Source organism: Triturus cristatus, chromosome 10, assembly GCF_964204655.1.
Source record: "Triturus cristatus chromosome 10, aTriCri1.1, whole genome shotgun sequence".
Taxonomy (NCBI): Eukaryota; Metazoa; Chordata; class Amphibia; order Caudata; family Salamandridae; genus Triturus; species Triturus cristatus.
This window is the reverse complement of record NC_140593.1, coordinates 535,714,184-535,741,944: the sequence shown is the minus strand read 5'-3', so window position 1 is coordinate 535,741,944 and position 27,761 is coordinate 535,714,184. Positions and strand designations below refer to the sequence as shown.

General features: G+C 45.1%; 1 protein-coding gene across 9 annotated transcripts in view; it reads right to left on the bottom strand.

The window, feature by feature from the left end:
* Positions 1 to 27,761, bottom strand: part of KMT2C (lysine methyltransferase 2C) — a 1,736,691-nt gene that overhangs the window by 1,001,334 nt on the left and 707,596 nt on the right. For 7 of the 9 annotated variants that reach the window (XM_085632007.1, XM_085632012.1, XM_085632004.1 and 4 more), the window contains exons 21-25: positions 25,514 to 25,579; positions 17,066 to 17,278; positions 2,293 to 2,418; positions 1,643 to 1,762; positions 1,304 to 1,434 (exon numbers count right to left, since the gene is read on the bottom strand). In XM_085632007.1, coding sequence (XP_085488133.1) covers positions 1,304 to 1,434; positions 1,643 to 1,762; positions 2,293 to 2,418; positions 17,066 to 17,278; positions 25,514 to 25,579 — 656 coding nt within the window. The remainder of the gene's footprint in view (positions 1 to 1,303; positions 1,435 to 1,642; positions 1,763 to 2,292; positions 2,419 to 17,065; positions 17,279 to 25,513; positions 25,580 to 27,761) is intronic. The other 2 variants (XM_085632006.1, XM_085632009.1) reach the window with 1 other exon arrangement.

The window sequence follows — 27,761 nt, the reverse complement described above, 5'->3', positions numbered from 1 at the left end:
GCCAGTGGGCTGCATACGGCACTCTTAGGCACTCAAACTTTATCGCTTTCGTAACTGTGAGCTGTTGTCAGTGTCCTGTAAAAAAACGTTGCTTCTAATTGGTTCCTGCTAGTCCCACCTTTTTCTCAATTGTTGTCTGACATGGATCACCCCCAGGCCTTCTTCCACTTGTTGCTACTGTACGTGCTGTCTTTGGAACTTTTTTTTTTTTTTATACACTGACACCTAGCACTTTCCACTTAGCGTGGCACTTGATTTATGGCCGCCACGCTATAGTGCAATCGAGTACTCCACAAGTGTTTGTTGTGGCACGCATGCACACCGTTCTTTTAATTTGAACACGCTTATATTTTTGAGCACTTAGCGCTGCACCCGAATCACAGCCACCACGCACAGCTCTTATGTGGTGCTCCAAGCTGCCCCTATCACCAGTCCCCTCGCTGCTTGTCTCATAAATCAGTAGAAATGTAGCAAAAAGGCAAGTGCCCCTGTGTACATGGATCACTTCTGTTATCTTCCTTGGCTGTCCCTACACCACTGCAAGCTACGCAACACTGCTCCCAATGACTCATGCTTCCACACATTCCTCACTTCTGCAAGCTTCCCTTGGCTGTCCCTACACCACTGCAAGCTACCAGACACTGCTCCCAAGGCCGTGAGCTTCCACACGTTCCAATTTCAGCTTGATATAACCTTACACATGTTCAGAAATTAAGCTGCAATTGAACCACCTAGGATAATAAGCTGCATGGCTAAACACTTATAAGGTCCCATAGGCGAGACCTATTAGCTATGGCATGGCTTGTTTTTCTCTTACTACCTAAATTAAACACTTTAATCCTTTGTCTTTTAGCATGACTATGTTGTGACTGCCGCTAAGAGGCTGCTGAAGTATTTTCGAAATCTGTGTCCCTATCTTGTGTTTCGTAGGAATAAGGAATACCTGTGCTGGAACGCGATTCAGAGTTTAAAAAAAGCTCTGTTGACTATTTGGTGATGAGGAAGAAACTGGACTATTTCCTCTACACCAGCAATTTTGCTGTGTGATCTCACCCTTAAATATATGATGCGGAAAAATAATTCTAAACATGGTTTCAAAGTATGCAGCAGGGTGTGGCGAAGGATCATTGTCATAGCAGAATGTCATTACTCTTATGGCCAACACAATGAAACAAAAACGTTTTCGAATCAACCACGCCATAAAAAAAGGAATAAATATCTTTATGACTCTTTGCTAAAGGTTAGAAAAAAACCACAAAATTATTAACTCATTTATGTTTATGTTTTAATTATAATGAATTACCTGCAAGTAGGATGGGAATGTTTCTTCCAGTTTATTTTTCTTTTTTCTGTAGCGTTTCTTCATTTTCTCAGTACTGTCAGATCTAGGAATGCATTCATCGATAGGAGTGCCAGGCAGTTGTTCGCTCCAGCCTTCAACAATGTATACATGATATCAAAAAGTTATTTTCTTAAACCAAAACATTTTTTATAAAAGCGTTTAAAGTGTACATTTTATATGCCAAAAAAATGGTCTTCATAACATGGCTCTTTGTATTGTAAATAACGTTTAAAAGACGTGCAGTATTGAATATTTCCTTACATTTTGTGAAAAAAGTAAATTTCTTAAAATACTCATTACCATCTTCCATGCCAAGCCTTTGCTCAGAAATGGAACCAGAGGAATCCTTTCTGGACAGTGACCGCTTTGCCTTTCCTTGACCAGTACGGCTTCTTTGACGAATCATAAATCCACCAATGCCTAAAAAGGGTGAACCACAAATTTCTGTATTAAAAGGCTGAAAACTCTGTTACTCACTTTTGATAGAGGAATTTCAACAGAAAAGTTAAGTATGCTAAACAAATCTTACTAGAATCTATTCAACTTCTTTACTGCAGAAGTTCATGGAATTTTGTGTCAAGTCCACTATCCTCCATCGGCGGAATTCAAAAGATATATAGATTTTGAGGGTCGAACATATATTTGGCTTTATAATATTAAATTAAGTATACTATCACATATAAATATTCTGCAAAAATTGTAAATAGAGCTCATATTTCTGTAAGTTTTCATACTTGCAATAAGCCTTCACCGTTACCACCTACGATCTTTGGATTGAGAAGAAAGCAATGGTATCTGAGCAGTAAATTTGAATGTTTCCAGAAATAATTTTTATTTAAAAATAAGAAAAAAGCAACATCAAATGTTTTTACTAATACCAAGTGCCCATTTTTCTTCAGAAATATTTATCAGGAATGCTTTGTGTGTGTGTGTATATAATCACCACCTACCAGGTCTATATGGCTTTCTTTTTTTCTTTTTGATGCAATCTATTTCAATTCCTTTAATGTCATCGTCTGCACATTCCCGTTCTGGACTGGAGTCTGATTTTACATCACAATCCATTAGTTCACCTTCTGAAAAACATTATTTGAAATCTCAAAGTGTGCCATCTTAATCAACAAATATTTTGAAGAGAGACTACATTCTAATCGATGAAAAAAGGGCTCCCTCCAAAGGAAGTTTTATGCTTTATCATTTTCTGTATAACAGTCACCTGGAGCAGTGACAATTCTGCCACAGTTAGGCTCATTCCAGACTTTGGAAATTGCAATGCGTGTTCATTGATATCACTGCCACTTTGATGTAGCTGTATATGCCAAGAAACTGACTTAGTTGGTATTTGTAAAACCATTTACTTACCCTGTATCTGTTTGAGGCATGTAGTTCTGTAGATTCAAATGCTTTGCATACTTCCGCCATCTAGTGTTAGACTAGGACATGTACAAAATATTTTTTTTCAAATCATGTGACCTAATGACTCCATCCATTTTTGGCAATGTGCATGGGCATTGGCTCAATTGTTAGATTGTTTTTCCCCCGCACAGAGGGCTAGATTGGAGATGGAGCATTGAGACACAGAAAAGATGACCATGCAAAGCAAAGTATTAATGAAAACGAAAGCGAAAGAAAATATCTGCAACAACCACAAGCAGCCAAAGAGGAGGGTGGGCGCATGTGAATCTACAGCACTACATGCCACAAACAGATGCTTACAGGATGTATAACGTTTTCCTTTTATAGCATATGTAGCCATAGATTCACATGCTGCACATAGACTGTAAAGACTTAGACTGAGGATGTTGCAGTAGACTGGAAAAGTGTAGGTAGGATTGCCTGGCCAACTCTAGCTTGTTGTCTGGCCAGGATATCCAAGCAATAGTCTTTGGTAAATGTATGAGGGGTGGACCAAGTAGCTGCCTTAAACAGGTCAGCTAATAGTATGTTACCTAAGAAGGCGATAGAAGCTCCCTTCTTACTAGTAGAATGAGGTCTGGATGGGCAGGCTGGGCTCTTTTAGATTTACCAGAAGTCTACATGCATTTGAACAACCAGCGTGCAACAGTTGCCTTGGAAATGGCATGCCCCTTGTGTGGATTAGAGTATGCCACGAAAAGCTGTTAAGCTTTACAAAGGATTTTATTCTGTCAATCTAGTACATTATGCTCTCTTGACATCTTGAGTATGTAAATCACGCTGCACCACAATCTATGGGTGTGGAAAAAAGACTGGGAGCTCGATTATGCGATTAAAGTAAAAACTGGAGACTACCTTAGGGAGAAATCTCGGATTGGCTCAGAGGACCACCCTATTGTGATGTACCTAGAAGAAAGGCTCCTCCAAGGTAATAACGTGAATTCCGCTAACCCGCCTGAGGAAAATGATGGCTACCAAAAAAAGGCACATTCCACGTGAAAAACTGCAATGGACAGGAGTGAAGGGGTTCAAAAGACGGGTCCATGAGCCTTGGAAGGACTACATTGAGGTTCCAATCAAGCGCAGGAGGCGTCTGAGGTAGGATATCCCTTTTGAGGCCTTCCATAAAAGCTTTAGTGATTGGTATGCATATTTTGCAAGTAGGCAGCTATTGCTGCCAGGTGTAATCAAATGGAAGTGTAGGCAAGGCAAGATGGAGGTGGAGCAGGTAACAGGGAATGTCTTGTCCCAATGCTGTGAGAGGACTGGTACATTTAGGAGGACAGGAGTGCACAAAACACTTCGATTTAGCTGCGTAGCAGGCCCTGGTAGTGGGCCTGTGTGCTTCTTTAAGAATAGACCTACATTCCCCCGGGAGGTTTAGACAGCCAAACTTTGTGACCTCACCATGTTGAGCCGCTGAGGGCTGGGGTGTCAGAGTGCCGTGATTTTGTGTGAGAAGGTCCGGCCTCTTGGGGAGCTTCTGGCTAGGAACCAGAGAGAGTTCCAGCAATGTGGAATGCAAAGGCTGGCATGCCCAGGTTGGTGCCACCAGGATGACTGTCTCAGCCTCTGTACCACAAACGGTAGGAGTGGGAGAGGCAGAAAAGCGTAGGCAAATATCCCAGACCAGTTCTTCCAAAGTGCATTGCCCATAGACTGTGGGTATTGTTGCCTGGCCACGAAGTTTGGGCATTGTGAATTATCTGCGGTGGCGAACAAGTCTATTTGTGGGAGCCCCCAACGTTGGGAGTAGGACTTGGGGGCAGAGGTCCCACTCGTGGACTTGTTGATTTGTCCTGCTGAGCAGTTCTGCCAAATCATTGTCCAACCCGGGAATGTGTTGAATGATCAGATGTACTCTGTGATGCATCATCCACTGACAAATGCTCTGGACCATACTGGACAGCTGGATTGAGTGTGTGTTTCCTTATTTTTGTGAGTAAATCATGGCATTTGTGTTGTCTGTGTGTATCAGACTGTCTTGTCTTGGAGCATGAAATGCCGGAACAGCAAGCTGTATAGCCAGCAGCTCCAGGTGGTTGATGTGGAGGCATTGCTGGGCAGGCGGCCACTTACCCAGAATAGTGAAATTTTTGAGATGATGATGGTCTCTTGCGGAACTGGATCCAGGAAGGGCCGCCCCTTGACCGGGTTATTTGTGCTCCATCAGAGCACATGTGTGCGTTCCCAAACCAACACTAAATCCTCTAGATGACCCTCCGCTTGAGACCACTGTGCTGCTAAGCACGCCTGTAAAGGACGCATGTGCTGTCTGGCATGAGGAACCATGGTTATTAAGATGCCATCATGCCGAACAAACCATCACAGTTCTGTTACCTGACGATCTGTCTATAAAATAGGCAGCACGTTTTGGAAGACTTGTACTCATGCTAGACTGGAGAACGCCTTCCCCACTCATGAGTCTTGAAGGGCCGCACTTGTAGGGGCAGGAGGTGGGATTTGGCCAAATTGATGGTGAAACCAAGACAGTGTAAGGTCTGGATGGTGGCCTGGATGTGCGCTAAGCATAGTTGGCGCGTGGTGCTCTTCATCAGCCAGTCATCCAGGTAAGGAAATAGGTTCATACTGCTCTTCCTGAGATGAGCTGCAACCAAGGCCAGGCATTTGATAAAGACCCTTGGGACTATGGTAACCCCGAATGAAAGTACTTTGAACTGGCAATGTTGTCCACTCAGCACAAACCGCAGGTATCTTCAATGCGCTGGGGGTATGTGTAAGTAGGCATCATTCAGATCGAGGGCAATCAAGTCGCCTTTCTGTATTAGTGGTATGACATCCCGTAGAGTCACTATGTGGAAGTGCGCTGACAGAATGTATTTGTTGAGGAGACCGAGATCACGGGTGGGTCAGAGGAAGCAGTCCTTTTTGGGGATAAGAAAGCACAAGGAAAAGACCCCTTTTCCACAGTGCTGTTGCAGGACCAACTCTACAGCCCCTTTGGCATAGAGGGCCTAAATCTCTTATTGAAGAGGTCCGCCATGTGATCCCAATGGGCTCGGTCATTCCGGGATAGTGAGCCAATGGAGTTGGCAATACACCAATGTGTAGCAGCCTGTGCTGCCACTCCTTTGCCCCCAGCATAAATGTTCTTGCTCTCTTGGTACGGAGGGGGTTTTTAACCTGTGCCCTGTGTGTTAGCTTGTTTCCTAGCTGTATGCACAACTAAAGAGTCAGGTGGTAACAAACCTCGTAGGTATGGAGGGTCATTAGGGGAGGCTTTACATTTCTTATCGACCCTAGGTGTAACTACCCTTACTTTAACTGGCTCCTTAAATATATCAGTAGCTGGTCTAAGAACTGCTTTGTGCATGAGAAGGTACTATAGGGAGGGTTGGCTGGAAGTCAACCTGCTCATGTTGCACATGCATTTCCGCATTGTGGAAAGTAGCTGCCCTTTAAAGTACCTTTTGGTAAGAAGTGGAGTCATCTGGGGGTGAAAGTCTTGCGGGGTACAAGTCTGGGTCTGTATCCACTGGAGGTTCTGCTTCATAATCATCTTAAGGGTCTGGGCCAGTGGGCAATTAGGAGTGTCATAGGTAGCCGTGGACTGTCCCCACCCCACGAGTCCGAGGAACCCCTTTGGTGAGTGTTGTTGAGAAGCCACATGCAGTAAAAGAAAAGGAGAGGGTGGGGAAGGGAGAGGAGAGAGTGGAGGAGAAGGTCTAGCAGGAGGAAATGGAGGCGCAGCCCTGTCAAGCCTTTTAGGCTTTTCGGGAGTTGGAGGCACAGTAGGGTTAAGGGCTTCTTCAAACATAAATTTCCTCTTCTGAGGAAGAGTCTTTCAGCAAATGTAGAGGTTGTGCATGGATGTGACCAGTGCCCGACTGGATGGAGATTTGCTGCTGCTTGGCAGTGAAATGTTCCTGCAGTTGCTGAAGAATTGGTTGGTCAAAGTCCTCAAAGGTAGCTGCTTCGGGCAGTGTGTTTCGGCTCCGAAAACTTCGGATCCACCCTTTTCGAGTTCGAGGGTGGCCGAGCCTGCGTCTTTGAATCTGGCGCTGAAGAGACGGTCGATGCTCGAGGAGGACTTCAGCCCTGAGAGTGGAACAGGCATCTGTTTCAGCTCGGAATGAAGGTGTCGACCATGGCCTGAAGGCAGTGGTGCACCAGAGGCCTCAGAAATGGCAAGAGAGCTTAGGGCTGGTGCTTCCATTTGGTGAGTAGAAGGGATGCCAGAACTCACTGTGATTTTTGGTGGCCATTGGCCTAGTGGATACTATTCTATTTCGATATCCATCTCGGAGTCGATTATTTTGAGCAACAAAGCTTCCTTGATTTTGGCACCTGGAGCATTCACTTGCTCCATATTCGACTCCTCTTGCTCATGAAAGAGGTCCGGGGTAGCATCCTCCTCTCTTCTATGCATCATGGAGGCCGAGGCTATTCAACGTGCATGACGGTTTCAAAGGGTTTTCTTGCTATTGAGCAGAAGACACACTCAACAGGAGTCTTCACAGTGATCTGGAGACAAGCGAAGGTTGCAAAGCCCGTGGAGGTCGGTTCTCGGGTTCTTGTTGTGGCAAGTAGGACAGAACTGAAGTGGAGTCCTTTCCATTAAAAGGACATTCTCAATTCAAAACACAAGAGTAGAGAGGCTGTTGACCAACACGGAGTGAAAGGATCATGACGGTGGAGACCGACAAAGAGCAGTATTGATTTGAAGAACTGCCAAAGAACGATCAGAAGGCCCAGCCAGAACACTACGTGTGCTGATCCGGTGCTCACTTCAACAAGTTGGAACCTGATGGCAGAGAAGAAACATTCTAACAATGGAGCTAATTCCCATGCGCATTACCAAGTGAGGGTGGTGTCACAATGTCCAGAAAAGACCTATTTAGAAAAAAAATCAAGGTGTACACATCCGAGCCCAACACTAAATAGTGGAAACATGCACAGTATGTTTATCTACATGTTTATGTACATTAAATTACAGCTAATAAGCACAGAAAGAACTGGGCCTTCCGTTACAAACACAATATTCTTCACTTTGTAGAAATGCTTTCACTGTACACAAAACTTGTGATCTACATGATAAACTCCATAACAGTACTCTCTTTTTCACCAAAAACTTTGCAAGTTGCAAATCAGAAGTGTACCTTAGCCAGATGGCTTATAATGATTTAAATATGAGGTCCACTGTGCACTTATTATCCATGCCCATGTGAGGTGCGATTCTTGCACTGTATCTTTGCTTCAAACACAGATGTGTTTTGAAAAGTTAGAAAGAAAAAAGGCTTGACACTTGCATGGGATAAAATTGCAAAGATCTGAAAATTGTAAATACCTGGGAGTATCATTACTCACATCTGATGGTCAGACTCAGTCATTCAGAGGTTCTGTGAGAAGTCCTGGGGCACAGCAAAGGAACACTGGGATATCCCTATTTCGGCAGACCCAGTACTATCCTGGGTACATGGTCAGCTAATCTGGAGGACATGACCTCCCATGACTGGGACCTAACACTACACATGCTGGAGGCAGCAAGTCACTTCAAAGCACTATTCCGGAGAGAGAAAAATAACACTGCCTTGCGCGCTTTGGTTTAATAAACTATGGCAGCTCCTGGAAATGTAACAGTTTACACAAAACTTAGCTATGTCAAAGCACTGATTTACTTTGAGATCAAGCTCACTGGGTCAATATTTTTACAGACTAAAGGACCTCTGCTTCATGCCCCCGTACTTGAGGGTCCCTCAGTAATCTGACTAAATCTAGGAGATCCCCTGTTCCTGCCACACCAACAGCCTCATTATGACATACTCCGAGGGATCTGGGTGTCAAGGACCCCTACATAAATGTCAGGAAACCCTGGGTATCAGAGACCTGGGTATCACTGGTGTACGGGACACTTACAATATGGCCATCTCTGAACTGGGGTGGCGGAGTGAGCTAAAGAATGATGATGGATTAAACCCAGATCAGTTGACTGGGGCGAGTGTTTGATTTGCTCAAGCGCTCCGTCCATCATCCCCTTTGGTATCATCATATAACCCTCTTTGTACCATACTTTTTCTCTGTCACACCAAATAAAATAATACCACTTTGCGTTTCTTCGGTGTCAACAGTTCCAAGTTCTGTTACTTGCTCCATGTTTTGGGTGCAGTTGTTGATTTCTTCCTATCTTTTAAAATTATTTCAGGCTCACGCCATTCATAATGAATGATCAATGAATAATCAACAACAGGCTAATGGTGTCACATGTAATGTTTGATATGAAACATACACACAAAAAAGAATTTGAAACCTGAACGGTGAATACATTCAATAGTAAACATTGTTTTTTATGCAAGGATGCTGTTGAAGGCCTACTGTATTAAAAATTATACTTGCTAGTATACAAGGTTCATCAGCTTGGCTTCCATATCGTAATCAAGACACCAATTCTATGGAGGTCCTTATTCTAAGGAGTGTGTCTCATCTCCCCAAATCAACCCAAATAGAAGCGATAAGGATACATCTGGAAGTCAGATAATAAACTATCTGGTATTTTAATGACTCAAATATAGGAGAATCTATAGCAGGAATAATGTATGCCATTTTGTGCAACCCATTTACCCTAAAACATGACTCTCAGTCTTCCTTTTATCAGGACTGGCTACCCATGCTCCACTGAAGTCCAGTTTTCGAAAATATTATATGATTATAGCACATGTGTAAAGAAGCACCATCTAACAAATTGTTCAACTCTGAAAATGAGGCAAACTATGCTTCAATTGTAACCATATGCCATCAACACGAAGGCATAAATCAGACCTACACAAGGTATTTAGGATCCAAATATGACAGTATTACCAAATTGGCTAGAATTGGGTACACATCTATGAATGTATAAATAGTGTGGCTAGGCATTCCACTAGAATATTCAGGTATTGTGATTCTGTGCAGATTAAATCTAAAATTCATATTACATCTGAATGCAAGCACTGTAAAAGATATCAGTAACTAAGTATTTAATTAACAATTCAATTGATAAAATGAAAATTTTACTTACCTTCGATAAAGCTCTTCCTGGTAGAGACTATCCAGCTGCAGATTCCTCACCTTTTGAATGCTCTACAGGCATCAGACTGGATCTGGAAACTTTTCAGCAGTACCTGTGGACCCATGCAGGTCAGCACTAATGCCATACCACTCCAGAAATAACGTGTGGAGCCTCTAAATGCGCCACTCCTGTGGTCAGTTATTTGAGTCTGACTGCACCCCCAGACACAGAGCCCCAAAAGTAAATTGGGGTGGACAGTGTATAGATACCTAGACTTTGGATCTTATTAACTGAGAGAGGCCAACAACAGAATGGGGAGGATAGGAGGGTCGGTGGAGAATCTGTGGCTAGACAGAATGGCTAGATAAACTCTCTACCTGAAAGAACATTACCGAAGGTAATAACCTGTACTTCTGATAGAAACTTCTAGCAGCAGATTCCTCACCTTCTGAAATGATAAGAAGGTATTACTTATTTGAAAGGGGGCCTTGGATGGACTCAAACCAGAAAGACCTGTAAAACTGAGCAGGCAAATTGCGAACCTGACAATGCAGCCAATAGTGCTCCGTGAACGTATGGTGGGACGCCTATGTAGGCCCCTGGCAAATGTGTAGGACAGGGGATCAGAGCTAATGCAGTAGTAGCAGATTTGGCCTAGTAGAATGAGTGTGCAGTCCTTCCGGAGGCTGCTTTTTAGCCAATGCGTAGCAGATCTTAGCGGTGAGCACACTGCACTGTGAGATAGTTCTCTTCTGCACATCCTTAACTTTCTTTCCCGCAGTGAACGCCACAAAGAGCTGATCGTCCACCCGGTGTTCTTTGCTACAATCTATGTAGAAGTCAACGCTTTCTTGGGGTCCAAGCAATGAAGTCTTTTCTCCTTCCTTAGAGCGGTGACATGTAGCATAGAATGCCATGAGGGTAATGTTTTGACCAACATGGAACGGCATCACAACTTTAGGCAAGAAAGATGCAGGGGTCCGCAGAACCAGTAAGTCTGGGAAGAAAGTGGTGTACTGCGAGTTGGCACAAAGAGCTTGAAGCTCACTCACATGCTGCACCAATGTGAAAGCACGAGGAGCATGGTCTTGAGGATGACGAGCCTCAAGGAACAGCTATGATGAGGCTCAAAGGGAGTGCACATAAAAAATGTGAAGAACAAGTTATGGACCCACTCTGGAGACTTAAACAAAGAAGGCTGATCAGGCAACGGTAAAAAGGCAGAAAGAGCATCAGATAACCTTGCCTGGAGGAGGGGGGGGTACCGCACCAAGCCACAAATCTGTCTCAACAACAAGCATATATCGTTTTTGTTGAAGGATGCCTGGCTACCAAGGTGACATCAACTACCTTCCGAGGAAGGCTGTAGGTGTACGGCTGTTGCCGCTCAATCTTCAAGCATGAAGGTGGAGATTGCAAAGGCCCAGATGCAAACCCTGCCCTGCTGCTGTGACATCAGGTCTTCCCGAAGGGGCAATCTGATCAGAGGACAAATGTTCAGGCTTGGGCCCGGGTGGTGCGGATCTTGTGAATCTTCTTGAGGTATCGACAGAAATGCATACAGGAGTCCTGAGTTCCAACTGCGTAGAACATGTCGGTGCAAGAGACAACATGGAAACGCCGAAGTGCAGGCACTTCACGTTATTGACAGTGGCCTACAGATCAAGGCAAGGTTCTCCTTTTTGTGTAAGAGGCCTTGCACCATCTTCAGTTGTAAATCGCACTTGTGATCCGCTAGGAGCTGACAATTGAGCTTGCCCACCCTGGCATTCAATCACACTGCCAGGTGGTTCACCATCAGGAAGATCTCTTGTTGGTCCAGTCATTTCCAGAGGCACAAGGCCTGCTGGCACAGGGTCTGTGACACCACACTATCCTGTCTGTTGCAGTACCACATGGGGTGGTGTTGTCCATAAGCACCTGCAACAGCATCCCCTTGATGGACGGAAGGAAGGCTTTCAACACCAAGCAGATGGCTCCAGAAGGCTGATATGGAGCCAGGACTCTGCCAGAGGCCTGAAGCTTCTGATCCCCACCTCTACCAGATAGTCACCGCAACACAGAAGTGATGCATCAGTCACCACTGTCCGCTCTGGGTGGGGAAAGGAGAGTGGGCTGCCGCTGACCTAATCGCAGGCCAGCAACCACCACTGTATGCCTTTTGCAGGCTCTTCCAAAATCTGAACGTGGTCAGAGATTCCCTTGATGTCGGGCTTATTGAGACTTCAGATCCCATTTTAGAGCCCGCATATGCTACTTGGCATACTCAACCAGCAGGATGCAGGAGCCCATCAGTCCCAGCTGCCTCGGAGAAGCCTCCACTGAAATCCAGGACAAAGGCTGAAAGATCGGGATCATAGTCTGAATTTCCTGCACTCTCTTTCCCTGGAGAAAAGAGCAAAACCAAATGTTTTCAAAATGGCTCAAATGAAAGGGAGTGTTTGAGAAGGAGTCAGATGTGACTTCAGCACATTGATAGTGAACACCGAAGATGACAGTAGGTTCACTGTAATCTGGAAGTGGCGAGCCAACTTGAACTGCTAGTCGCCGAGGTAACAGAAGACTAGCACCCCGATCTCCGAAGATGGGCTGCCACCACTGAAATCACTTTTGTCAACACCTGAGGGGCACTGGCGAGGCAGCAAACTGAAAATTCTACTGACTGACCACGATATGCATGACGGCATGCATGACGGCAATGACGCTCAACATCCTGTGATTCTGGGCAAATCACTTAATCTGCCCGTGCCTAAAAACATTTTTTTTTAAATGAATATGTCCATCTGTAACGTAACTGGTACTCATGTAAAGCGCTCTGATACCTGATATCTTTGGGTGCAGTTTGTGCAATATAAAACTCTAAAACATGCAGATAGTGAAATGTAAATAGGTGTCCTGCAGGTCCTGCGCCACCATCCACTCCCAGGGTTGAAGGCAGTCGAGACCTGGGCCACCGTGAGCATTTCTGAACTTTTCCTTTTGGAGGGAAGGCATTGAGGTGAGGAGCAGGTCTAAAATAGTCTGGCGGCCTCCTCGCTTCTTGGTTTCCAGAAAGCAGCGAGAATAGAAACTATGTTCTACTTTTGGCACGGGCACCCTATTGATAACCCCTTTGGCCAGAAGGGGTTACACTTCCAGCCACAATAAGGAAAGATGGTCCTCTGTCAGTAGTTAGGGGAACAGTGAAAGATGTGGCAGTGAGGAAAAGAAGTTAAGGGCATAACCCTTCTGAACAATTTGCATGGCCCACCTGACAGATGTTATAACCTGCCAACCCATCAAGAATCGTTGGGCCTCACAAGCTACAGGGGCATGTCCGATATGACTGCAGAGGGTGGTAGTAGTCTGGGAGGCCTGTTGACCTTGACGGCAGGGGGCACCACAGCCGTAACTACGAATCTGCTAGGTGCTAAGCCGGAGGTGGATTGGCTGACGGTATGGGGTACCTCTGACAAAGACACAAAAAAACAGTGGGGCTGATGCACCTGGTGAGGTGGGGCCAATAAGCAAAGGGAGTGGGTTGTAGTGTACTCCGTGAACTGCTCAAGGGCAGAGTCTGCCTTGTCATCAAACCGGCAAGTACAGTCAAACAGTAAGCCCATGAAGGACAACTTGACATCAGTTGAGAACAAGCATTGAAAATGCAATAGGTCTCGCCTTTGATTAAGTTAAAGCCATTTGCTTTGCTAATGGTATTGTATAGCAAAGCAAATGGCTTTAATTTAATTAAAGGCGAGACCTATTGCATTTTTAATGCTTGTTTCTTTTTGTCAATGTGGAACACCATAGACAAAAGGCACTGGCAAATCCCCAACAAGAGATGAGGCTTATTGGCTTTAACAATGCTTCTTAGATAATGTACACCTACATCTAGCCATATTTTATCAGTGTTGGGGTATTAAGATAACGCATCAATCCGTTAGATTCGGCTAGTCCTCGTAATTGGTAGAGTCGTTCAGGCCTGTCTCATTTTTGTTTTCTGCCCCCTGCCGGCCGTAGGCATTGAGGCGAGTATAGGTTAAGGAAAACGTTATTTTTATTTACTCTTTTCTGTTTTCCGTTTAGCATAGTTAATTTTTCATTTCCTGCACATGCGCTTTTTGAATCCTGTATATTTTTATGCACTTTGTCATGCTTTCTTTGCTGCTTTTGGCTGAAAGATTTAGGTGCGTTTCTTAGCCCTTTACGCCACATTCCTGTCATTTCTAAGCCCTGTTAAAAAGAAGATTTACTAGGTCTTAACTCAATTTATCAACCTGGGCATTTTAAAGGAAGCTTTGGCCGTGGCAGGAATTCAACGTATGACCCTCACATTAGCTCGCAGTGGACAGGTTTAAGTTACTGAGCTATCATGTGCGGATGAGTTTGACACATGCACTGTAAATTGTTATTAGGCAGCCATAAAGTGGCGGCTTTGCAATTGCCAAACTACTCACTTGACCTTCACATAGAAATGACCACTATTTTGCTAGTACAATTCACTTACATGCATTTCACACACATGCATAGATGACAGCTTTAGAGGCATTCAACTTGAAAACAATGTGTGCACCCACCTTACCGTGTTTTGAAGGGAGATGAGGGTATCCATGTGCACATGCAATCAATCAATCAGTCATTTGTAAAGCGCACTACATACCCGCGAGGGTCTCAAGGAGCTGGGGGGGAGGGGCCGCTACTGATCGAACAGCCAAGTCTTGAGTGTTCTCCTGTAGGTCAGCAGGTCTTGGGTCTGTCGTAGGCTCAGTGGGAGGGTGTTCCATGTTTTGGCGGCGAGGTGGGAGAAGGATCTCTCACCAGTGGTAGTTCTTTGGATGCGCAGGACGGTGGCTAGTGAGAGGTCGGCGGAGTGTAGCTGGCGGTTGGGGATGTAGAAGGAGAGACGTCTGTTGAGGTAGGCAGGGCCGGTCTTGTGGAGTGCCTTGTGTGCGTGGATGAGGAGCTTGAGGGATATCCTCTTGTTGACGGGGAGCCAGTGCAGATTTCTCAGGTGGGGGGTGATGTGGCTGTGGCACGTCGAGGATCAGTCGCGCCGAGGCGTTTTGGATGCGTTGTAGTTGTTTGAGGAGCTTGGTCGGGGCTCCCGCGTAGAGGACGTTTCCGTAGTCGAGTCTGCTGCTGACGAGGGCCTGGGTGACTGTTTTTCTTGTATTTGTTGGGATCCATTTGTAGATCTTACGGCGCATGCGGAGGGTGTTGAAGCAGGAGGAGGAGACGGCGTTGACTTGCTTGGTCATTGAGAGCGTTGAGTCTAGGATGATTCCCAGGTTGCGTGCGTGGTCTGTGGGTGTCGGAGCTGTCCCCGGTGCCGTCGGCAACCAGGAGTCGTCCCAGGCTGAAGGGTTGGAGCAGAGGATGAGGACTTCCGTCTTGTATGAGTCCAGCTTCAGGCGGCTGATCTTCATCCAGTCAGTGACGGCCTTCATTCCTTCTTGGAGGTTGGCTTTGGCGGTGATGGGGTCATTGGTGAGAGAGAGGATCAGTTGAGTGTCGTAGGCGTAGGAGATTATGTTGAGGTCGTGCTGTCAGGCGACGTGTGCAAGCGGGATCATGTAGATGTTAAACAGTGTCGGGCTGAGGGAGGAACCCTGGGGTACGCCGCAGATGATCTCGGAGGCTTCGGATCGGAATGGGGGAGGCAGACTCTCTGGGTTCTGCCTGAGAGGAAGGATGTGGTCCATTCCAGAGCCTTGTCTCGGATCCCTGCGGTGTGGAGGCGTGCGCATAGTGTGCGGTGGCAGACGGTGTCCAAGGCGGCGGAGAGGTCTAGGAGGATGAGTGCTGCGGTCTCACCGTAGTCCAGCAGGGTCCTGATGTTGTGGGTGGCGGCGATGAGGGCGGGCTCGGTGCTGTGGTTGCTGCAGAACCCCGACTGGGAAGGGTCCACTGTTCTGTTTTCTTCGAGGTATGGGGTTGACGATCTTCTCGATGACCTTGGCCGGGAACGGGAGCAGAGAGATTGGCCGGAAGTTCTTGAGGTCTCTTGGGTCTGCCTTGGGTTTTATGAGTAGAGCGTTGATCTCGGCGTGTTTCCAGCTCTCTGGGAAAGTCGCGGTCTCGAGGGAGAGGTTGATGACGTTGCGCAGGTGGGGTGCGATGGAGCTGTTTGCTTTGTTGAAGACGTGCTGCGGAAATGGGTCTGACGGAGAACTGGAGTGGATTGTGCTCATGGTCTTGATGGTGTCATCGATGCTCACGCTGGCCCAGGCTAGCAGGGGGTCGTAGTCGATGATGTGATGAGAACCTCCGTAAATAAAGTGATCTTGACGTCCAAGGTGGTGAGCTGGAGGTTAAGAACTTTGGATGCCCTACGCCTAACCATGATATAGGAAGCACTCTCCACAGTGGCAGGGACTGGGATGTGAAGAGCCTGGTCTCGTAAGAGGTATCAAGGCTTGCGGTCAAGTACGGCCTTCAGGTTCATCAATGCACAGTCACTCTAGGCCTTAAAGTTGCGGCCCAACACAGGGAATTTTGGTGAGGATCTATCACAAATATTTGTTTGTTTGTCCATAAAGAGCTTAAAAGCTGTTGCTTTGAAAGTGGACATGTCCCTTGCACACTGTGAAACCATTTGACTGATTGTGGAAAGGATTTTAAAGAGATAAGAGGTAGCTCAGGATCCGCTTCTGGTGCCACAGAAAGAAAGGAACTGATGTCAGCATACAGGAGGGAACCCTATATAGGCTCTGCACATCATTGCCGGAACAGAACAGCATCTGTGTGGAGCCGTACAGTGCTATCTACCAGCACAGGGGTGCTGCTAACAGGTTTCCAGATCCAATCTGATGCCTGCGGAATATTCAAAATAGGAGGAATTGCAGCTAGACATTTCCATCAGAAGGATCTGGTTATTGAAGGGTTTTTGAATTCATATCATTACAATGTAATAAGATAATCTTTGTACTTTAGAGATGATACCTGCATTCTTGTGATGATCGTTTTACGGTTTGCAGTTTAGTCACATTTCTTATATAATTTACATGAAACCCCACTATTAAACAAATACACAAAACAGTCAATGTATTAAGGATGAACACAAGCTGGAAAGTATTTTAGGTATGCCTTTCGTCACATGAAGTGTGGCAGGAGAGCGGTGCGAGTGTTCACTTTCTTGCAGAATTGTAAAAAAAAAAAAAAATTTTGTTTTAGAGTAAAGGCTTTCAAACAAATTTGATAATTTCATTTTTAACTACTTCTAACAAATGAATGCCTCTCTCAAGAAAACAGCTTCCAAATTTTCAGAACACAAATTCTGGTATTATGAAATTATATTCTTATGGTTGTTTAAACAATATTACCTCGGCTATCATCCATCTCCCCATCTCTGGAATGCTCAGACTGAAGCTCGGGAGGAGTTTGCAGCACAGCCACACTATTCTGGTTGATAATCTTCAGTTTTAGCTTTGGTTTGGAACGCTTCTTTCTTGGGACAGTTACAGTAAGGCTCTGTAAGTGAGAGAGCCCAGACTCTGTCAAACACACACCATCCTGTGTGAATGTCTTCGGAGGTTCTATAAAAAGTTTAAAAAACACTATTTTCATGGGGCAACCATGGACTTTTGTACACGGATATTAATACATACACACTTACATAAACAATTATCATGTACCCTTGCTTTATGGCCCTACTACAGTGACCTTGACCCTTGGGGACATGCGGTTTTCCTGGATGTGCTTTTCATAAGACCCTCAAGTTTGCTACACAAGAAAATTTCATACTAAGGGCCTGACATAGTCCAGTCATTTTTTCAGCGGTTTAGTAGGAGGTTGCGTGGCATTTAGGACTGGTTTGCAGGAGGTGAGCCAGCAAAGACTTAAGACATGAAAAGAGGTGAGGAAAAAAAGCTTAAAATCTGGCACCATATATGGGTTCTGACGCTATGGTAAACCACAAGACTAAAAGTAAAGTTATTTCTAAAATCACAGCAGAAGAGAATTCTACGAAAAAAATTGCTTACCTATACAACCTCATTTCACTACAGGGAACTCTTAACTTGAAATCATATACACTTAATAGTCACATCAATACTTGGGATCCTGCAGCACTTTAGATAAAATAGGTGTATTAGATACTTTTCTTAAGAAAGTTCTTAAGTGAGGCCAAAATTTGTGGAAGTCCATAGGCAACCAAAGATGTCAAAATTGGGTTGTTAAAAAAAATAAAAAATGCCAATTGTGTTTTGAACCAGTCACAAATATAAAAAAAGTGACATGGAAACCTGTTTCACAAACCTTTTTAAAGTACTTAATTTAGCCGGTGGTTCAAAAGAGAACAACAAATAAGATGTCAAGAAATGACAAGTGTTGGCAGGGCAAGAAACAACTTTTCCTATCATGTCTGCAAAGGAGGAACTTGCCTCCGTAGCAAGGCCAGGGGGAGAAAGCAACCCGGAAGCTGGTAATGAACCCATGCCACTAGTCTCTCCCAGAGCAGACAACCAGCTATCCTCCATCTGAGCATTAATGTCAGAAATGGGCTGAAAGGGCCCTGCCTCAATCAGCATAGGCTGTCTCTCCATAACTTACTGAGAAGAAACCAAAACCTGTATATTCCCCTCAGTTTGATTAGTCGAATCTGCATCCGACGTCGTACGACGCCTACACAGAGAAGGAGAAGCAACTTCGACCAATACCGCCGAAGTGTCGGCTGATCGAACTCTGGCGTCGTAACTCGAGATCCTGAAGGACTGTAGACCTGCTCCAAGACGGCATCAGCTGACGTCGATCGGCGCTGACCCCTCGACTCCAACGGGTCAACTATCACCGAGGGCAAACCCTCCAACGGCACCCCACTCACCTCCTTGGGGCCCAAAGGCGCTCCAGAGAGAGATGGGGTACCAAAGATGAAGTGCAAGGAATTCGTGTGGGTTAAGTGTTGTCATTAGGAAGGAACAAGGGAAGGGAAGTACCTTCCCCGCTGTCCTGCGTGTGTGTGTGTGTGTGTGTAATGCCAATGGAGATTCCCTGAAGCAGAACAAACCAAGAATGTTTTTTTTTTTTTATAAAACTAGTTGGCATATTTAAGAGATGCTTTCCATTTGCAAATCACGACAATGGGGTCTATGAATAGCAATCCATATTTCATTACTATGTTGCTATTCCAATTCATGAACGGTTTTTAACACACCTGTAAAATAACATTTGCCAGGTAGCACGTAGATGATGTCTAAACATGAATAAGGGTTCATTAATACCATTAAGGATTTCTTACACCAGATGAGTAATGAGGCAGAAGGCATTATCAGAGTGCAATGTAGGTTAAATCTTATGTGGTTTTAATTTCACAATGGCAGTGACTTCTGGGAGCATGGAAGCAGCTCCTAGTGTCCAGGCTTAGGCCAGGTAAAGTGGGTTCTGGGGGGTAGAAACACAGAGCATAGGGCATGGTTAAAAGCGACGCTCAGGTCCTAGGTGCATAAGCAGTACCTAGTGTCTCACAGGCCATATATTAGAAAATGTGCTGAACAAAAAGGAATATGCTACTTACAAGTATGCATCTGTTCTTGGCATGTACAGCTGCAGATCCACACATTAGCATAGTAGATCGCCATCTGGTGTTGGGCTCGGATGCTTGCACGTTGTTGTTGTCTTGAAAGAAGTCTTTGTAGTCACGAGATGGGTGACTCCTCCCTTGGACGATAGTGCGCATGGGCATCAACTCCATCGTTAGATTGTTTTTTGCCATGATGGGAAATTATGGAGTTAGTAGAAGAGAAAGAGATGTCCATGTGTGATATCTAAGTAAGATAAATCTGGAACAGATACAGGTCCCGGGGAGGTAGGTGGGCGTGTGTGGGTCTGCAGCTCTACATGCCAAGAACAGATGCATACTGGTAAGTAGAATATTCCGTTCGAGGCATATGAGCTGCAGATCACACACTAGCCTAGACTATATAGCAGTATCTCCCCTAGCGGTGGTCACCTGTATCGGTTGCAGCAGTTTGAAATAAAGTTTTAAGGACAGCTTGGCCCACAGAAGCTTGTTGCTTTGCTTGTACGTCAACACAATAGTGTTTAGTGAAGGTGTGTGTTGTAGACCATGTGGCTGCCTTACAAATGTCTACGGCAATGTTCCCTAAGAATGCCATGGAAGCCCCTAGCTTGCGTGTGGAATGCGCTCTAGGGGGAACTGTTAGTGTGTGTTTAGCTTTCTGGTAGCATATTTGGATACATTTAACTATCCACCTAGCAATCTCAGATTTGGAGATGGGGTTGCCCTTATGTGGTGGAGAAAGCTACAAACAATTGTTTTGTTTTGCGGAAAGATTTAGTTCTGTCAATGTAGTAAATAAGGGCTCTTTTAACATCTAAGGTGTGAAGAGCTCTCTCCACTACAGAGTGTGGGTTTGGAAAGAACACTGGTAACTCTACTGATTGGTTAAGATGAAAAGGAGATATGACTTTTGGAAGGAATTTTGGATTTGTCCTAATAACCACTTTTTTACAATGTAATTGTAAGAATGATTCTTGTATGGTTAAAGCCTGGATTTCACTTACCCTTCTGAGGGATGTGATTGCGATAAGGAAAGCTACTTTCCATGTGAGGAACTGTAGTTCGCATTTATGTAGAGGGTCAAATGGGGGTCCCATGAGCCTAGTAATAACAATGTTTAGATTGCACACTGGAGAGGGTGGTAATCTGGGAGAAATAAGTCCTTCCATGAAGGATTTGATCGCAGGGACTCTAAAGAGAGACAAGTGCTGTTGATTCTGTAAGTAAGCTGCTAATGCTGCTAGGTGGAGACGTATGGATGAGTATGCAAAATTACATCTTTGCAAGTGTAGTAAGTAGCAAATGATGTTCTGGATGGATGCATTCAGTGGGTGTAAAGTATTGTTAGTGCAGTAAATGGCAAATCTTTTCCATTTTGCAGCACAGCAAGATCTAGTAGTAGGTCTTCTGGCTTCTTTTATAATGTTCATGCAGTCTGGTGGCAGGTTAAGGTAACCGAACTCTAGGACTTCAGGAGCCAGATCGCCAGATTCAGTTGACCTGGATCTGGATGTCTGATCTCTCCATGATTCTGGGTTATTAAGGACGGGGAGAGATGCAGTTTTTGGTGTGGAACTAGAGAGAGTTCCAGTAGTGTTGTGAACCACGGCTGGCGTGCCCATGTGGGAGCTACTAGGATCAGTTTGAGAGACTGCTGCCTGAGCTTGCGTACTACTAGTGGAATGAGTGGGAGAGGCGGAAAAGTGTACGCAAATCTGCCTGACCAGTACATCCATATCGCATTGCCCTTTGACTCCGGGTGCGGAAACCTGGTGGCGAAGGTTGGGCATTTTGCGTTGTCGTGTGCGGCGAACAGATCTATGTCTGGTTGGCCTCATATTCGGAAAAAGGGCAGTAGAACTTGGGGATGTAGTTCTCATTCGTGGATCTGTTGTGTCTGTCGACTTAACAGATCGGCAATCTGATTGTGAACCCCTGGAAGGTGTTCTCCAAGTAGGTATATGTTCTGCGGAATGGCCCATCTCCAAATGTTCAGTGCGAGCTGGGACAGCTGCAGAGAAAGTGTGCCTCCTTATTTTTGTATGTAATACATGGCTGTCATGTTGTCCGTCCGGATGAGGACAACCTGGTTCTGTACATGTAGTTGGAAGGATTTTAGTGCTAGGAATACTGCTAGCAGTTCTAGGTAATTGATATGGAGCACTTTCTGTTGAGTGGTCCATTTGCCCTGAGTGGTGTGTCCGAGGAGGTGGGCTCCCCATCCTGTGAGTGATGCGTCTGTTGTGAGCACTATCTGTGGAAGAGGCTCTAGGAACGGCCGTCCTTTGCACAAGTTTGTTATGTTCCACCACTGTAGAGAGCGATGTGTGCGGATGTCTACCAACACCAGATCTGTGAGCCTGGTTCCACTGACGTGCTAGACATTCCTGTAAGGGACGCATTTGAAGTCTTGCATAAGGCACAATGAAGATGCAAGATGCCATCATGCCTATGAGCTGCATGAACACTCTGGCTGGAAGAGAGTGTTGGTTTTGAAATTTTGTGAGAAGAGCTTGTATACTGCCTATCCTGGCTGGCCTGGGATATGCTAGGGCTGTGGAGGTGTTTATGGTAGCTCCTAGATATTGGTGTATATGAGAGGGTTGGAGATGAGACTTGGGATAGTTGATAGTGAACCCCAAGTTGTGTAATAGTTGGATGGTTTGGTGAGTGTGTAGAACACATTGGTGTAATGACTTGGCTTTTATTAGCCAGTCGTCTAGATACGGGAAGACATGAATTTGTCGTCTTCATAGATGTGCTGCTACTACTGCAAGACAATTTGTGAATACTCTGGGCGTGGTTGTTACCCCGAATGGAAGGACTGTGAACTGGTAGTGTTGTCCGTCCACCACAAACCTTAGGTACTTCCTGTGAGCAGGATGTATTGGAATGTGGAATTAGGCGTCCTTGAGATCTAGTGTGGCAAGGAAATCGCCTTGTTGCAGCAGTGGGAGCACTTGTTGACGAGTGATCATATGGAAATGATCTGAGTGTATATACAGATTTAGGGGTCTGAGGTCGAGTATTGGTCTGAGAGTCCCGTCCTTTTTGGGGATTAGGAAGTACAGTGAGTATTCCCCTGTTCCTTGATGCTCTAAGGGAACTGGCTCTATTGCGTGCTTTTGAAGCAGTGAGAGAACCTCTTGTTTGAGGAGCGTAAGATGGTCTGCGGACATCGGACGCTGTTTGGGTGGTATGTGTGGGGGGGTAGCTGTAAGTTCCAGGCAGTTACCATACTGGATAATTTGTCTTACCCACTTGTCGGTTGTGAGGGAGTTCCAGACAGGTAGGAACTGTGTTAGTCTGCCCCCGACTAGAGTGGAATGGTCTGGGGGGAGCGGAGGAAAGTCACTGTTTTGTGGCAGGGGAGGTGCGAGTGTTGTTATTATCTCGACCTCGTCCCTTGATGTTGTTCCCTCTGTATCCGACTCTAAAATATCCTCTACTGGGGGATGTTTGTGTAGTGGCTTTGAATGTAGATGAGGTGTCTGCTCCCATATATTTGGAGGCTCCTCTGTAGAAGGAGTGCCAAAAGGAGCCACGCGTTTGTGGAGACTGTAATGCTCCCATGGACTTAGCAGTCTCGGTGTCCTTTTTCATTTTTTCAGGTGCAGTGTTCTACAGCCGGCCCAAATAGCTGTTCTTGGCTGAATGGCTGACTGAGTATGGTAGTTCGTACCGCTGACTTAAAGCCTGAAATGGTAGCCAGGCATGTCGTCTAAGGAGCACACTGGTGTTAATTGATCTACAGGCATTGTCTGCTGCGTCAAGTGCACATTTAATTGACGCATTTGAAATTAGCTTGCCCTCTTGGATAAGGTCATTTGCATGGGTTTTATACTGGTCAGGAAGACGTTGTAAGAGATTTTCTAACTGGTCGTAGCGTGCCCTGTCATATCGTGCCAGTAGTGCTTGGGTGTTGGCAATTCGCCAGTGATCAGCTGCTTGTGCTGCTACTCTTTTGCCAGAAGCTTCTAACAGTTTGGATTCTTTATCCGGGGATGGTGCATCACCGGAGGTCTTGGAGTTGGCGTCCTTCCTAGCATTGGAAACGACTAGAGAATCCAAAGGCAACTGTCCTTTGATGTAAGTAGGATCTTCAGGGGCAGACCTATATTTCTTTTCTATTCTAGGGTTAAGAACCCTGGCACGGACGGGGTCTTTAAATACTTCAAGGGCATGCTTAATGACTCCTTTGATCATAGGTAATATTTGCACTGACTTTTGAGATTGTTCAAAAGTATCTAAGAGGAAATCTTCCTCTGGTGCATCGAAGTGCATTGTAACACCATGATAAAGTGCAGCTCTAATTAATATTAGGCCAAACCCCAGGTGATCATCTGCGGGAGATGGTTTTGAGGGATATGGCTGTGGGTCTGGTAGGTCTGTTGGGATAGGGAATGCCCAATCATCAAGTGGTGAGGTATCTGGATCCGTGAACGGGTCATTAGGATCCCCCCACCCCCTACGTCATCATCATCATCATCCGGAGGTGGTGTATGTGGTGGAGAAGTTACAGGTAAGGGTGGTGTAGGCAGAGGAGGTGGGTTAGAAGGCAGTGTAGGAGAAGGGGGCATAGGCGATGTTGCAGAGTCCTTCTTGTGTACAGGAACAGATGGGTGTGTCCAGTTTTTGTTTTTTACATGGCACAGCCGTGACATGTCCAGTTTTTGGGTTGATATAAATCTTTTTCTGCCTTGGATCGATGGGATCTGGGTGAAAAAGTTCTTGTTCCTCGGTAACAGTTTTCGGTGCCTATTATTTCGGTTCCGTGCGAGGTTTGTGGTTGATCCTTATAGGTTTTGGCATTAGGAGGTGTATCAGAGTCTTTAGCCGTTTGTTTCGGTGCAGAGGATGTTAGTTTCGGAGCCGAAGCTGGATCTTTAGGCTTGGGAACCTTCGAAGCCGGCTTATCTATGGGCTTTGGCGTTTTCGGGGCCGATTTGGAGGTGGGAGGTGTCGGAGCCGATTTCAACGCCAAGTGTTCTTTTGGCTTTGGTGCCGGCGGGACAATGCCATGCGGCTTGCTCGGTCCCGAGCTACCGGAAGGCTGTCTTTTTTCTTCAGAGACGAGCACGGAAGCGGGGCTTCTGAAGGATGTTTTCGGTCTCGACTGGGGCCAACAGACGAAGTCTTGACCACTGCCTTTGGAGGGGTTGGGGCAGGGGCAGTAGTACTCACACGTTGCCCAGGAGTGATGAGGTCGTCTGAGTTTTCTGCCTCGGAGATGATTGAGATCCTCGGAATCTTCTTCTGGGACATCGGGGCCTTCATCAAAGATGTCCTCTGGTTCCAGAGCTGGTCTCTGTGCCATGATGTGCCTTTTAGCCCTTCAATCTCGGATGGCCTTTTTGGATCTAAAGGATGCACAGGCTGGACAGCTGGACTCATCGTGTTCAGGTGATAGGCACAGGTTGCAGACCTTGTGATGGTCACTGTGCGGAAATTTTTCTCCACACTGGGGGCATTTTTTGAAAGGCGTCCTTTCAATGAGCCGTAGGCCTTACAGCGTGGATAGGCCCAGCGGCCCACGTCGACGTCCGGAATCGAGCCGATAAAATCGATGTCGAAGAAGAAGGTGATTTGATGTTTTTTCTGTAAATTTTGCGCTTCGAGAAGCTTGGAATTGAGATTTCCAACCGGAGCGGAAAAGTTGCATCCGAACCCAATGGCGGAAAAAAACAATCTAACGATGGAGTTGATGCCCATGCGCACTATCGTCCAAGGGAGGAGTCACCTATCTCGTGACTACAAAGACTTCTTCCAAGACAACAACAACATGCAAGCATCCAAGCCCAACACCAGATGGCGATCTACTAAGCTAGTGTGTGATCTGCACCTCATATGCCTCGAACGCTTAGTTTCACATCATGCCTTGGTATGCCCTAGTAGTTATGCCACTCCTGACTAATCTGAATGAAATGTAAAAAATTTTTTTTTTTTTTAAATCATTAAGAACTCTACAGCTATTAGAAATAAACTAGAGTAAATGTCATCCAACCATAACTACAGAAGCGCTATGACCCTGTAATCTGCAAAGAAGATTTGTATTCACAAAATTATTTAATTTATAATACAAAATAGTAGACAGTCACTGGTTTTACTCTTATTCATTATTCTACAAACAGAAAGTGACTGTCTAGAATGCAAATGATGCACCAACCATCATACCATATTATGCACATCCACATAAAAGAGCAAATGACAAAAGTAAAAGGTAAATAGCGTTTTTAAAGTATTTGAAAAATACCTGTTACTTTCACTTTGGTGACAATCTGGGCTACTACTGGGGATTCACACCCATCAGAGGAAGGCACTACAACGAGAACAAAAAATGACAGTAATCAAATGTTCCGAAATATTCTAAATGAATAGTTCAACCAATCCTGCATTTGTAAGACTGTATTTTGACAACATTCATATATGGGCAAAAATCTCCTAATGAGCAACTTCAACATGAAAAAGAACATTCAAATAGTTGCAGCTAGATAAAGGTTAAATAGCTACACAGGCAAGACAAATAAGATTGTTACACATCAGCAATATCAGTCATAGATGCATATAAAGGAAAATGCTACTTACCAGTATGCATCCGTTCTTGGCATGTAGAGCTGTAGATCCACACACTTATGCATAGATCACCATGTATGCACTTTGTTGTTGTCCTGGAAAGTCTTTGGAAGTCCTGAAATAGGTGGCTCCTCCTTTGGACAATAGTGCGCATGGGCATCGACTCCATCGTCAGATGTTTTTTTGCCAAGAAGGGAAATTATGGAGTTTTGTAAGAAACAGAAAAAGATAAATAAGATAATACTGGAACAGATAAAGGTAGCCGGGGAGGTGGGTGGGCATGTGTGGATCTACAGCTCTACATGCCAAGAACAGATACATACTGGTAAGTAGCATTTTCCGTTCGAGGCATATGAGCTGTAGATCACAAACGTATGCATAGATTGCATAGCAGTACTCCTCCTTAGCGGCGATTACCAGTGTCTGTTGCAGTAGTTTGAAATAGTGTTTTAAGTACAGCTTGGCCCACACTTGCTTGTTGTTTTGCCTGCACATCTACACAATAGTGTTTTGTGAATGTGTGCAGTGTAGACCATGTATCTGCCTTGCAGATATCATCCAAGGGAATGTTCCCTAAAAATGCCATTGAAGCCCCTATCTTTCGGGTAGAGTGGGCTTTAGGGGGGACAGATAATGTACGCTATGCTTTGGTATAGCAAATTTGTTTACATTTGACAATCCACCTTGCAATCCCAGATTTTGATATAGGATTGCCTTTATGTGGTGGTGAGAAGGATACAAAAAGTTGTTTTGTTTTGCGAAAAGGTTTTGTTCTGTCAATATAATAAACAAGTATTTTTTTTTACGTCTAGAGTATGAAGAGCTCTTTCTGCGACTGTTTGTGGTTGCGAGAAGAATACTGGCAACTCAATAGACTGATTGAGATGAAAAGGGGAGATAACTTTAGGGAGGAATTTGGGATTTGTCCTTAGAACCACTTTCTTATGATGGAGTTGTAAAAATGGTTCTTGAATAGTTAAGGCTTGTAGCTCGCTGACTCTTCTAAGAGAAGTAATGGCCACCAGGAAAGCGACTTTCCATTCAAGAAATTGTAGCTCGCATTTATGCAGAGGTTCGAATGAAGGGCTCATTAGTCTTGTGAGGACAATGTTTAAATTCCACACTGGTGAGGGTGGTACCCTAGGAGGAATGATTCTTTTTAGGCCTTCCATAAATGCTTTAATGGCAGGTACCCTGAATAATGATAAGTGTTGTCTATTTTGTAAGCAATCTGCAATGGCAGCGAGGTGTAACATAATAGATGTGTATGCTAGATTACACCTTTGAAGATGTAGTAGGTGACATATGATGTGCTGAATAGACACATCTAAAAGATTGAAGCTGCTGTTATTACAGTATATTACAAATCTTTTCCACTTGGCTGCATAGCAGGCTCTAGTGGTGGGGTGTCTAGCCTCTTTGATAACATTCATACAGTGAGGGGGTAGGTTAAGGTAACCAAATTCTAAGACTTCAGGAGCCAGATCGCTAGGTTGAGCTGCGCTGGGTCCGGGTGTCTGATCTCTCCACGGTTCTGTGTTAAGAGGCGTGGAGAGAGGTGTAGTTTGTGGTGTTGGACCACTGATAGTTCCAGCAGTGTTGTGTACCATGGTTGTCTGGCCCATGTTGAAGCAATTAGTAGGAGTGTCAGTGAGTGTTGCTGCAGTTTGCGCATCACCAATGGAATGAGTGGGAGAGGCGGAAAAGCGTATGCAAATTTGCCTGACCAATTTATCCATATCGCATTGCCTTTGGACAATGGGTGTGGATATCTGGCGGTGAAGCTTGGGCATTTTGTGCTGTAATGTGTGGCGAAGAGATCTGTGGCTGCCCCCATCATTTGGAAAAATGGTTGAAGAACTTGTGGATGAAGTTCCCATTCTTGAATCTGTTGTGCCTGACGACTTAACAGATCCGCTATGCTGTTT